This window comes from Myxine glutinosa, chromosome 5 (genome assembly GCF_964187855.1).
Source record: "Myxine glutinosa chromosome 5, kmMyxGlut1.1, whole genome shotgun sequence".
Taxonomy (NCBI): domain Eukaryota; kingdom Metazoa; phylum Chordata; class Myxini; order Myxiniformes; family Myxinidae; genus Myxine; species Myxine glutinosa.
Window position 1 is genome coordinate 211,173,724 of NC_136265.1, and position 13,781 is coordinate 211,187,504.

Genomic DNA, 13,781 nt, shown 5'->3' on the forward strand with positions numbered 1-13,781 from the left:
ATGGTTTATCAAAATTTTATTTTACATCTCTATATGAAGACAAATACATCATTAAGCAGAAAAAAAGCAACTTCAATAATATCCCAACATGAAATATGTCATGCACAGCACGATACTTGCGAAATCCCTAAACGAATTATTGACCTTTGACCAATGTTGACCTTTTGGCCTATGTTAGCCTCAAAAATAATTGGTGGTTGAAATCAGCGATCTAATATACAAATCCTCTTCAAATTTCAAGTCAATCATGACAAATGACGATTTTAGAAATTTGGCTTATGTTGACCTTTTCACCTTTAGACCTCAAAATAATTGGTAGTTTAATTCAGTGATCTGATAATGGAAATAATTTCTAAATTTCAAGTCAATCGGATGAAAATTGAGGATTTTAGAAATCCCACCTTAAGTTGTTGACCTTTGGCCTATGTTGACCTTTCGGCCTACATTGACTTCAAAAATAATTGGTGGTTGAATTCAATGATGTGATATGCAAATCCTCTTCAAATTTCAAGTCAACCGGTTCAAAATTGAGGATTTTAGAAATTCCACATTAAGTTGTTGACCTTTGGCCTATATTGACCTTTTGGCCTGTGTTGACTTCAAACATAATTGGTGGTTGAATTCAATGATGTGATATGTAAATCCTCTTCAAATTTTAAGTCAATCGGATGAAAACTGAGGATTGTAGAAGTTTCACAAACTTGTTGACCTTTGGCCTATGTTGATCTTTGGACCTTTTCACCTCAAAATCAATAAGCTTCTTCCTCATGACCACTCTACCATTTGGTGAAGTTTCGAAAAGACCGGTTTAAAATTGGGACCTGTTGGTGATTGACATACAGACAGACAAACAGACAAACAGACACACAGACAGAATAACGCACAATACAAACCAATGTACTTCAATCTTTGATTTTCACAAGTAATATGATGTCACTTGTTACATTTGCAACCAATTATGACGTCACTTGTTACATTAGCAATCAGAGACCACCAAAACAAATGTCACATGTTTATTTTTAAAGGGAAATTACAGGGAAATTCACTGAATTTCCATTTGATACAAGATTGTTTGTGGGAAATTTCACTATTTTGAAATAGGACTTTTTTCAATGTAAGGCAAAGAAAAAATGACCAAGTGAGGCCTTCATACCTTGGAGACAGGAATGTTGTGTGTCCATGAGGATCATTTCCATATACATCTTTCAGCATTATGACCTTTGTGAGGAATGCTTGTGACTCTGTGGCAAACTGGTCCTTGTAGAAGGTCACTCGTATATGGGCATTACCTTCTAACTCCTCCAAGCTATCTGAAGGACAATAAAACAAAAGGGCCTGCATTACTGCTGAACCTGCTTCAACAAAACAGGTATACATTATTTTTAAAACATCATCATTATAAAAAAAGTCAGGTCCCCCTTCCACTTGAGGCCACCAAATCTCAGGCCCCCCTTCAACTCGGGTCCACCAAATCTCAGGCCCCCCTCCCAATCAGGTCCGTCAAAACTCAGGCACCCCATGTACTCGTTTGCGCCAAATCTCAGGGCCCCCTTGTACTCGGGTCCGCCAAATCTGAGGCCCTCCTTCCACTCGGATCCGCCAAATATAGTGTGTATCTTGAAGTACTTAAGGGTCTCCGGCAGCTTTACGGGTCTTCAGGATATTTTGTGCCTTCAGGTCTTTAAGGGTGTTTGGGGTATTTTGGGTCTTCAAAGTCTTTTGGGTATTCAGGGTCTTTTGCGTCTTTGGGGTATTTAAGGGTCTTTGGGGCCCTTTGTTTCTTTGAGTCTTTAAGGGTGTTCAGGGTCTTTTTAGTATTTAAGGTCTTTTGGGTCTTCTGGGTGTTCAACGGTCTTCAAGGGCCTTTGTTTTATTTTTGCTCTACAGGGTCTTTTGGGATTTCGAGGTCTTTTGGGTTTTTTTTTTAGTCTTTAGGGTCTTTTGGATCTTTTGGGTATTTACATTATTTTGGACCTTCGGGTCTTAGGGTATTTTGGGTCTTCGGGATCTTTAATGGTATTAAAAGTCTTTTGGGTTTTCAGGTTATTTTGGGTTTTTGGAACCTTTAAGGGTCTTCAGGGTATTAAGGGTCACGGGGGTCTTCAAAGGTTGAAGGAGTCTCAGCTGTCTAAAGGGTCAAAAGGGTCCTTGTAGAAGCAGAAGATCCAAAAGAAACAGAAAGGAAGCAGAAGATCCAAAAATTCCAACAGTACATAATCAAAATAAAGGCCAATTACTGCACCGTAGTCACAAGAAGGAAGCCGGACATTAACAATACACAGTAACAATACACACACACACACACACACACACACACACACACACACACACACACACACACACACACACACCTATATAAACACATACATATACATAAACATGTACGGACGGACATATACAAACACACATACACAGATATATTATGAACTTGTAAGTACTTGTAAAATCTATTATATTTAAAGTTATCACCGAAGTAACTGACTGAATTTTCCAACTGACAATTGAGGGGGGGGGGGGCATGGGGGGGCAATATCGCAAGTCACAAAACCCCTTGGGGAGAAGGGATATTGTTTTGTAATTACATTAATATTAATATGCTATTATCAATATTGTTCTTACTTTTGTTATTAGCAGCGGCCTTAGAAAAACACCACAGAAGTGACAGGAGGGTCGTGTTAATAACCCTTGTGGGGAATATAGATTACAGTAGATCTGCACTCAGTTCCATTCGTCGACGCGATAAGTATAGATGGTCTCACGGATGTTCGAATTCCTCCAAATTTCTTTCAGTTTAGTGTTAAACAGCAGTGGTGACTAATTCAGAAGGTAACCATACGTGTTTGTGGTCTGGAATATTTTTTACTTGTGTGGAAGGTTTTCCACAAAACACCATGATAAGCGATTTATAAATGTTAATGTGGTGTTTGTCCAAGGGAGGATATTATTAGTATTACTGTCGCTTTGTAATAACATTAATATAGTGCTATTATCACAAGAGTTGTTATTACTTTTATTAGAAGTCACCTTGAAAAACACCACGATAAGCTATTCACCTCAACATGCAATCCCCTTGGTGGGGAAAACCCCCTTGGGGTGTGGGTGTGGGGGAGGGAGAGGGGGGCATGGTGGGGGTGACGGGCGAAGTTAAATCGCTAAAACCTCCGTCGTGTGACCCTTAACCCCCATCAAGTTTGGTTGTGTTTGGATAAGCAATGACCGAATGTTTCTTGGTCCGACAGACAAACAGACAAACATTAAATTGCGTATTTTAGTTTGTGATAGATGACTTGGAGCAAAAAAGATGGCGGTACTTCTATATATATATATACATATACATATACTTCTATATATATATATACTTCATATATATACAGTCACGTGAAAAAGTAAGTAAACCCCAAGTAAAGTTTTGACTTTTTCAACATATTTCAACATACAGCATGCGAAATTTGCATTTATGTTTATTTAAATTATACAATGGACTACAAAATGTAAATGTTTCATGATATTTGTTGTATTATATCACCTTTATCTATCAGTATTGTTGGAATGAAGATCAAATAGCTGTATGTTGAAATATGTTGAAAAAGTCAAAACTTTACTTGGGGTGTACTTACTTTTTCACGTGACTGTATATACATATATATGTTAGCGGTACTTCTATTATATTTCTACTTCTTGTGTTATATTTCTATTGATATTATACTTCTATTATATTTCTATTGATATTATACTTCTATTATAATTATATTTCTTCTCTGAATTTTGGCGTCAGGAAGGGCATCCGGCCATAAAAACATTGCCTCAAACAGGGAACCATGATTGTCATGGTGCCCGCAAGGCTAACCCCCGATCTAGCGGGGAAAATGGCCTTAAAACTATCATTCATTCATTCATTCTAAAGAACATCCAGTAGAGTTGTCCAAATGTACCCTAGTGATCGCATGACCAAGAAGTCCTACATTTAACCCCAACAACTCTCTGATTTCAGACTTTAGAGCAAAAAAAAGCCCTTTAACAACTCATATCTTTTGTCATAGTCGCAAAATATGTGGAAATGTATAATTACATGCTATCCTAAACAAAATCTAGAAATTCCCAAGACCACCACAAATGATCATTCAAGCTCAATGACTTAGTTTACCCAAGGATGATATTTTTCCCCATCAAACTTACCATCAAGCAATGAATATTTGATTTGTACAAACAACCCAGCTGCTGGGTCACTGTTGTTGGTAAGTATGGCAAACCGTCTGGTCGAACCAGGGTCTAGTACTTCCATTGCCAAGGGAAAATTTTGTTCATCATCGTCTCCCATGCCAGACAGTGTGACTGAGATGGCAGCATCCAGTGATAGGCCCAAAACTTCAATTGGCAAGCCATCTGGTCGGTAAAGCTCGAGTGAAGCAACGTTTGTAGTTATGGGGAAATCCACGCGTGATCCCGAAGGAAATGGGTTGACATCAAAGAAAAGAAGAGTCTGTGGTTAGAGGTATGCAGTAGGTTGTGGTCGTTAAGGAGAGGTCAACCACCAAAATAAACTATCAATAATGTATCTTCACAAAGTGTCAACCAAGGCAGGTTTATATATGTATGGTTTGAACAAACTCCTCTAAAATCATATTGTAAGGGTCAAAACGTTTTCTACAAACCATGAAAGATTGCCATTTCTGCAACAGCCAAAATCAGCACAGATGGGAGTCCCTTACAATGAGGACCCCACCACGTGCCGCATACTTCCCAGCAGTGAGTGAGCTTCTAGATGCCACTGGAACAAGAAGCCATGTTTTTTTGGCTTTGAAATTCTTTGGAAAGGGAAAAACTTTCCACTCCTTTTCATATCAGCCTTATTATTAGTGGGAGTTGCCCCAGTAAGTAGCTATTATCATTTGACATCAAAGTATCCCTGAGACACAAAGTTGGATGACCAAACTCTTATAATACACTTCTGGATGTTGGAGAGATGGCAAAGCGAAGTAACCTCTAGAAGTTTAAATAGTCATCCTGCAACCTTATATAAGCATGAGCTGACTTGGAAATATTAAACAAAACATGAGATGAAAAGAAAGTTCTCTTGCCTGCACAAGGCTGCTTTGGTTGCTTGGAAACCCCATCTCTATGGCAATAGTCTCAACAGCAGCTGAAGGGATTGAGAAATGGCAACCAGACATTGCGGAATCAACCGAGATGTTCGTTCTGGCTATGGCACAAAGCAAGGACAAGGGAGAAACACGACGAGCCTCAGCATTCAGCGCTGGCACGTGGAATACCAGCGTCTCCTCGTCAAGAACCCGTGACGCCATCAGTGCCCGAAGAAGCCGGTTTGCCAGCGTGTACGCTCGTGTTGAAACAGCAGTTTGCACCTGTTCAAGATTATATAAGAAACTTCAATGGCAGACAACTAAATAGGCATTTCAAAAAAAGGATGCAAATGCATCATAAGTGGAAATCATCTTGGCATATTAAAGGAATAACTGTGTCTGAAGGGGCATGTAAAGGAAGCATCTGCATGAGATGTTGGTTTTGAAATATGTAGAACAAGAGGAAGCAGAAAGGCCAAAGATATTTTTATTAGAAGTATATCAAGGAAAGCATGTTCTTGCTATCGCCGGAACCCTGAACAGATCCCAAATTCCTGCCAGAACCAGCACAGGGCATTGCATCAGCGGCACAGCCCCACCCTTAGTCAATGATGCTACCCGCAGCCTTGTGCAGCATATGGAAGAAGAAGTGGAATGGTAAGGAGAAAAGGGATATGTGGTTTGGACGAAATAAGATAAGAGAGATGGGAAGAAGTGATAGTATACAAGTAAAAGGAAGGGAGAGGAAAAAGAATATATAGGCCCAGTTGCATAAAACTCCCATAACCTTAAGAAAATATTTTCCTTAAGATACACTAATTCCTTAGGTAAGGATTTCCTCAAGTGCAGTTGCAAAAACAACCCTAATTAAGGATAAGGATTTCCTTTAAAGTTAAGGAAATCCTTAGGAGCCATTGCTATTCCAGGCAACCAATCAGATTAGAGATAGGAAGAAACGACCGAAAGTATGAACACATAATTTTAAATGACGCTTGCTATATATTGCATTCACATGGGGAATATCACCACTCTTCTTGCATTCATCAACAACATGGCGGTCAAATTTGGCATAAAAATCGTTGTGTTGATCTGGCAGGTCGTATCATCCATAGGCAAAGCTTTGGTCCGTGGTTTGAACCCCGTAATCGCGTTAATATCCTGCCAAAGTAGTTTTGGATTGGAAGAATAAATATTTTTTATCATTTCTAGTTTCTCACTGGTAAGGATCATTTATGGCTTCAATTGCCTTCCGTGTCTCATATTTAGCACTTTGTACCGACCATGATCACCACTGAGGAATGCCTGTTCCCGCTGAACCAACTTTGGCCAGATAGATGATTTGTTAAACCAAGGATTTTCATTGCCAGAAATGGTCACCAATTTCTTCGGGACACAGATATGTTCACAAAATTTCAGATAACACAAGATCACATCAGTAGTTTCGTCGAAATCGTCGGTACTATCCGTGAGTACATTCCGAACACGCACAGCAGCCACGTAGGGTCTCGACAGCTGTTGGAGTCCACTGTGGGACAAGTTGTTTCACTGGCTTTTGTTGCTTCAATCTCTGATGGTACGTGGGTCATTAGGTGGATCGTATTATGATCTAATTCGCTGAGGGGCTCAACATAGTGAGGTATGTGGGAAGTTTTTTTTAGTATTAGAGAAGTGGGTAGATTAGGGAAGTGGGTAGTAGTATTTAGGAAGTCCCTTCCTTAGGTTGGCATGATTAAAGTCTCCCGCTACCACAAAAAAGTGCCCCTTAATTCACATTTTCATGTATAGTAATGATATCAGAGAGTTGTTTGATGGCAGATGTGGCATTAGCGTCATCCGGAGGGATGTATACGGCAACAAAGACCAGTGATGAAATCTCGCGAGGAAGAAAAAAAATGGACGACATTTTATGAACAATGTTTCCAGCTCCGTGGTACAGGAATGCGATAACACCTTTGTATTAGTATACCACACGTCATTGACTAGATAACACTAGATAACCTTTTATTCATGGCCTCCAAATTACGATCCGACCGGTGCAGTGTAAATCCGGGGATCCGGATAACAGCGTCAGATACAGTGGAGTCAAGCCAAATTTCGGTAAAAATGTGTGCAGAACAGTTCCGGAAATCTTGCCGAACTTGGATGTGGCAAGTCAACTTATCCATCTTGTAATGCAAAGAGCATACATTAGTCAGGAAGATGCTGGAGAGAAGTGTGTGATTACGCCGCTTCTGCAGTATTGTCAAAACATCCCCTCTTCGACCCCGCTTCCACCCTTTACGATTGGTCGAGTGACATGGCGTCAGTTCCACCTTACTGTAACACCGATGTCCACTGGAGTACTTCATAAAAGTCGATATAAAAATGAAAATAAACAGAGCACTCAAGATCATGTCACTCTTGATCGGCGCCATCTTTCCGTTCAACATGCCACGCGATCTCACAAGAACATCCGATCCTCAAGTCCTCAAATCTGTCCTTAAGAATGGTTTATGCAACGAGGCCATAGACCTTTGTGATACAAGTCATAACATTTATAGCTTCACTGAAGCAAAGGAGTAATTTCTCGACATGGTGGCATCTGTTACGGATTCGTCACTTCCGTTGTGGTGGCTTGCATCCACTGTAAATATTTCTGATTCCATGTATTATTATTGTTGTCATTTAAAGGGAATAGATATTTCTATTTTCAAAAGTTAATGTTAAAAGAAACAGGAAACCGGATCGGGAACCGGACGACGAAGAGGAAGAAGAGAGAAAGAGGGCGGAGGGAGTGAAGTAGGACAAGAAGCGAGTCGCTTCAAGGTCCGGGGCGAACGTTGTCGAACGAAAGTCGCTAGTGAACTTTCGGGGTTCCTGGGAAAGGAATTCCTGCGACAGAGTTATTATCGCTGTGACTGATCAACCTGCGTGTCAGGTTTGGCGTTGGATTCAGAGGAATCATCGTCGTGTCGTTTCGACCCGGGTATGGGCCGTCGGCCATTTTGACTCATGCGCTTCGCGCGTGGAGCAAGGTTTCGTTGCTTCGGCAGCCGTTTCCACTGCTTTCAGACATATCTGATGTGTGTGTGTGCACCGTGGCTTTTGAGGATTAATTTGCGGCTCGCCGACTGTGAGCCGTGAAAGTTCATACCTGGAGAGCGCCTTTGGATTTCACAGTCACCTTGAGTGTGCTTTTTACGCAGCTTTGGGCCACGTGACTCTTTGCACTGCTTTAACCGCGTACGCCTTTGTGCAGTTTTGGCGGCGTGACGGGGCCCGTCAGCTGAACGGGATTCTGGTTTCGATTCGACATCGCTCTGACGATCGCTGGAGGGGATCAACTTTGAGCTTGAAGACGGGAATATAGAGACATTGGGGAATGTTCTTTTTTCACTCACTTGGAGCACAGTGAGTTACCTTATACTAGCTGATAGTACCATCATAAGATGTATTGATTGTACTTTTGACTGCTATTATTGTTGTACTGTTATTCTTGTGTGATTTTTTAATACAATATTTGTTTGTGAGTAACAATTTGGGTGGCTTCTCCATTGATCTTTGACACTCAGAATAACACATTTTTCTGCCGTGACTCCTCTCGGGGCTCGGAGGTACCCTGTGACCAGGGGGTCGGGGAGGAGCACGTAACACATCATCCGATGATATTGTTACGTTTGTGGGGGGTAGGCAATACCTTAGTCCAAGTAGAATTGCATATGTCGTGTGCTCCGACTGTCGTGAAGAAGAAGAAACCTCAATGTATCATAAGTAGGAAATTTGTGTCGACCATATGTCGGGTAAGCTTCTATCTTCGTCCCCATGAGAGGGGTGGGGTATGTCAATTAGCGAGGGATTACGGGTAATTAATCCCCTGTATGTAATGGCCTCTGTTATTTTGCATTTGTTCCTTATGGCACACGCAGCACAGACATGAATGAATGAATGAATGAATGAACGAATGACACCTAGACATATTCATTCAGCACAGACACCTAGACAGAAATCGCCCATTAACCACACTAAATAAAAACCAACCGGAAACAGAACATTGAGCACTACCGTGGATAACATCGACCTGGTGAGCACAATGGCACAAAAGGTCCGTGAAGCCACACCTGGAAGAGCAGTGATTGGTCCGGGATTTTATTGGCAAAAAGACTGCCAAGATGGGACTCGCTGATAGGAGCGGACACGGAGACGTCGTGAGATGACGTCAGAGCCTTGACTATAAAGGAACGCTCGGCCGACATTTTCTCCTCTTGCGCAAGGGAGATTCGTCACGAACAGTCGTGTCCCGACATTTTGTCTCTTTCTTCTTCTCTTGCTTTCCTCGTGGCTTTCTTGTGTTGGTGGGTGCTCCGGAGCGAGGGACAGACATTCTTAAGGAACGGGTACATATACGGTGCGCTCTTGAGCGAGGGACATTCATTTGCAGCAGCCACAATTTTGTATCTCTCGGTTGCTGGATCTGGTGGTGAACGGTCATGTTCGACATCTTCATCGTGATTGTGAGGAGGAGGAGGAACTGCGGACCGAGAACTGCGGTTTCCTGTGCATGGGCGACGAAGATGAGCGTGGCTGGACGAACGAGGGTGCGCAAGGCCTAGTTTGCGCCCACGGCAGTGCAGCCTGCGGTTTTGCCGCCAAGGACACAAGGGGGTTTTGACGATTCTTGATAAGGTTCAAGAGCCGATCGGAACAAAGTGCCCACAAAATAACATTTACTTTCAGTTATTTTTTCCCATTGTTTGTATTTGAGTCTGTTGGGGGCACTCCAATTAGGAATTTAGTTTTACTGTGTTTTATTCTGTTCCCGGCCTTTCGTCAATAAAGCCGGCATTTTCTTGCACATTGTAAATCCTGTGTCGGTTGAATTAATTATTGTAGGTTTGAAGACTGCCAGTGGGATCCATGAAGGTAAGCTCTTCGGCCTCCCCCCACGAGCGTATTCTCCATCATCATTGAATTGAACGCCTCAGAGTTAAAGCTCGTTTGGTCATCTGTGTCACCCTGCGGTGTTCACTAAAGAGTAGTCACACGACAATATTAAAGCTACAGTATTACATGCAGTTCGAGTATTTCCTAAACAAATTACTGGGCCTCACCTGCGTTGTGTAAGAACATGAAGAAAAATTGTGATCAAGGCTGGACTGGGAGTTAGCATTTAGAACCTGCCCTGTGAGACAAAGAGTGGTTGGAGGGGAGATTATCAGGAAAATGACAAACGAAGTGGTTAACTGCGGTAATACATTTTTCTTTGTGAACATCTCCAATGGATTTAAAAAATAAAATCTCATTCCTAATGACAGCACAAAATTTCCAAAACACGTCACAACACGTGAATCTGACATACCTACATTGCATTCAGAAAGTATTGAGACCCCTTCACTTTTTTCACATTTTGTTATGTTGCAGCCTTTTGCTGAAATCGTTTAAATTCTTTTTTTCGCTCATCAATCTACACTCAATACCCCATAATGACAAAGAGAAAACAGGATTTTAGGAAGTTTTGCGAATTTATTAAAAAGAAAAAACTGAAATATCACATTTACATAAGTATTCAGACCCTTTGCTATGACACTTGAAATTTAGCTCAGGTGCCTCCTATTTCTTTTGATCATCTTTGAGATGTTTCTACACCTTGATTGGAGTCCACTTGTGGTAAATTTAATTGATTGAACATGATTTGGAAAGGCACACACCTGTCTATATAAGGTCTCACAGCTGACAATGCATATCAGAGCAAAAACCAAGCCATGAGGTCGAAGGAACTGCCTGCAGAGCTCAGAGACAGGATCGTGTCGAGGCACATATTTGGGGAAGCCTACAAAAACACATTTCTGCTGCACTGAAGGTTCCCAAGAGCACAGTGGCCTCCATAATTCTTAAATGGAAGAAGTTTGGAACAACCAGGACTCGTCCTAGAGCTGGCCGCCCGGTCAAACTGAGCAATCCGGGGAAAAGGTCTTTGGTAAGAGAGGTGACCAAGAACCCGATGGTCACTCTGGCTGAGCTCCATAGATCCTGTGTGGAGATGGGAGAAACTTCAAAGAAGGACAACCCTCACTGCAACACTCCATCGATCTGGGCTTTATGGCAGAGTGGCCAGACGGAAGCCAAACAGTTCAATCTTGGTTTCATCAGACCACAGAATGTTGTTTCTCACAGTCTGAGAGTCCTTTAGGTGCTTTTTTGCAAACTCCAAGCGGCCTTTCATGTGTCTTTCACTGAGGAGAGTCTTCCGGACAACCAGGACACGCTGAGGAGAGTCCTGGTTGTTCCAAACTTCTTCCATTTAAGAATTATGGAGGCCACTGTGCTCTTTGGAACCTTCAATGCAGCAGAATTTTTTTTTTGTAGGCTTCCCCAGATCTGTTCCTCGACACAATCCGGTCTCTGAGCTCTGCAGGCAGTTCCTTCGACCTCATGGCTTGGTTTTTGCTCTGATATGCATTGTCAGCTGTGAGACCTTATATAGACAGGTGTGTGCCTTTCCAAATCATGTTCAATCAATTAAATTTACCACAGGTAGATCCAATCAAGGTGTAGAAACATCTCAAAGATGATCAAAAGAAATAGGAGGCACCTGGGCTAAATTTCAAGTGTCATAGCAAAGGGTCTGAATACTGATGTAAATGTGATATTTCAGTTTTTTTTATTTATTAAATTTGCAAAACTTTCTAAAATCCTGTTTTCTCTTTGTCATTATGGGGTATTGAGTGTAGATTGATGAGGAATAAATGAATTTAAACGATTTCAGCATGAGGCTGCAACATAACAAAATGTGAAAAAAGTGAAGGGGTCTGAAGTCTTTCTGATTGCACTGTATGGTGTGCAATGCTTACCAATTATTGTGAAAAGCTTTGACGCGACATTGTCTGGCGTGGCTTCACCCACGCCTGCCTCTGCCTCCACTAAGGCCACCATTCTTTGGGCCTGTGACAGGCTTTCATCCTGGCATTCCAAATCAGAAAACTTATCGGGCAAGGCCTGTTAAAAGATGACCAATGAAGGAACCACGTTAAAACATGTGGGAGCTTGGGTTTACGCATTATATTTTGGCGATGTAGGATAAGCGACCGATAAATGCAAGTCAACTGTGGCATAGTTTTAGCGAGAGCATATCATGCCAGGGGGGTTGACTCAGCCTGTCATCCTTCCGAGGTCGGCTAATTGAGTACCAGTTCACTGGTAATTCCCTGTTTGTCGTTAAAGGTGGCAAAAAGGGTTGGCGTCAGGAAGGGCATCCGACCGTAAAACATTGCTTCAAAAAGGGGACCAAAAAACAACAACAACCACGGTTCCCGAAAAAGGCCAACCCCCGCTTTGCGGGGAAAAATGGCCTCTAAAGGTGGTTATTTATATCGTGCATCGCCATGTTGCATCATGCATTTCACCACCTTTGAAAAGGGAACCTCGAGTTGGAGTCTCATCTGCTAGTACCCACTTTTTAGGGGGGTGAAGTCTCTTCAGGACTTAAATCAAAAAGAGCAAGTCATCACGTGTTGTTGCACTTGCCAAATTCCAAATCAGCCAGGAAACGTCTTCGGCATCATCGATAGTCTCTCATTGGAAAAGGATACTTTGTGTTTTGAGATCTCTATTACTCGCAATCAATTTTATCCTAAATAAATGAACGTCGTTACACGTGAGCGACAACAACACGTCTGACTGTCAATGAAAAAAGAGCAGTCTCTGATCAAACTTACAGAGGCTGCACTGAGAGCTGTTGCTGTCTGCCAGACATCCGTCAAGGTTGAAGCTCTCAGGGAAGTTAAAACCAGGGTAATATTCCTCCGTATAGCAAATTGTATGTCAGCAGTGATTTTGCTTTCCTGCCCCTGGCTGTCCTATGAAAACAATCAGGAAGCATGTGCATTCAAACAACAAATAATTGAGACTCATAAGTCCATGTAGAAGATCGTAATACGTCCAAGGGGTCACAAGCATTCAGAGGATTGATAGTATTAACCAAAGTGTTGAAAATCATGACAAAGGAGATTGCTCTTCATTCTAGTTGCATCGTTCTTGTAGAAAGCATCACACAAGCTCACCACATTCAAGATGCTGAGGAGGGCACTTCCATAGCTCGTAATATGCTGAGGATCTCCCCTTTGGACCAGTGCCTGAAATACTCTCTCACTTTTCTGCTGCAGCCAAGTGGTCAGAAGCTCTGCATTCTCTTGTAGCTTCTTGGGAAGTGCAACAAAGATGCCCCTGCGATTATAGGGACACACCGTCTGTTTAGGCACACCAAGGCTTCCACAGCATGTACCGTTGATTACAACATGAACTTGATGGTCGTTTGAATAAATTATTAGTGAACTTAAATCAGTCAACAATATGAACCGGAAGAAGATACCGTAGATGTACAAGGACATACGAAGGAAGTCATACTGGAAAACTGCTAAAACCAACACATAAACTGCTGTGTGTCTCGTCTTGCTTGGACTGCACTCACTCTTCAAGGGCAAGTGTACGTGCTCCCAATGCATCTTCAACTATCACAGCTAAAAACTGTTGCCCAGAAGTGAGGGGCGCAAAGCCGCTGGCCTCCGAATTGATGCCGCAGTAGAGGAGCTGCTCTTCACAGCCGACGGTCTCCAACCCAGTGCAGGACCGGAGCAAAAGAGTGTAGACAAGAGGGACACCTGGATTCTCGGGATCAGTCCAGCCTGTGCACAAACAGAGGCCAAGCAGCTGAAGAAAGAAGAAAAA

The 13,781-nt window shown here is 42.1% G+C and overlaps 1 protein-coding gene across 1 annotated transcript in view; it reads right to left on the bottom strand.

The window, feature by feature from the left end:
• Window positions 1–13,781, bottom strand: part of LOC137428138 (polycystin-1) — a 211,301-nt gene that overhangs the window by 132,802 nt on the left and 64,718 nt on the right. Inside the window, exons 15-22 of the mRNA XM_068118069.2 lie at window positions 13,525–13,738; window positions 13,118–13,280; window positions 12,773–12,913; window positions 11,909–12,053; window positions 10,169–10,239; window positions 5,079–5,363; window positions 4,177–4,480; window positions 1,154–1,310 (exon numbers count right to left, since the gene is read on the bottom strand). Coding sequence (XP_067974170.2) covers window positions 1,154–1,310; window positions 4,177–4,480; window positions 5,079–5,363; window positions 10,169–10,239; window positions 11,909–12,053; window positions 12,773–12,913; window positions 13,118–13,280; window positions 13,525–13,738 — 1,480 coding nt within the window. The remainder of the gene's footprint in view (window positions 1–1,153; window positions 1,311–4,176; window positions 4,481–5,078; window positions 5,364–10,168; window positions 10,240–11,908; window positions 12,054–12,772; window positions 12,914–13,117; window positions 13,281–13,524; window positions 13,739–13,781) is intronic.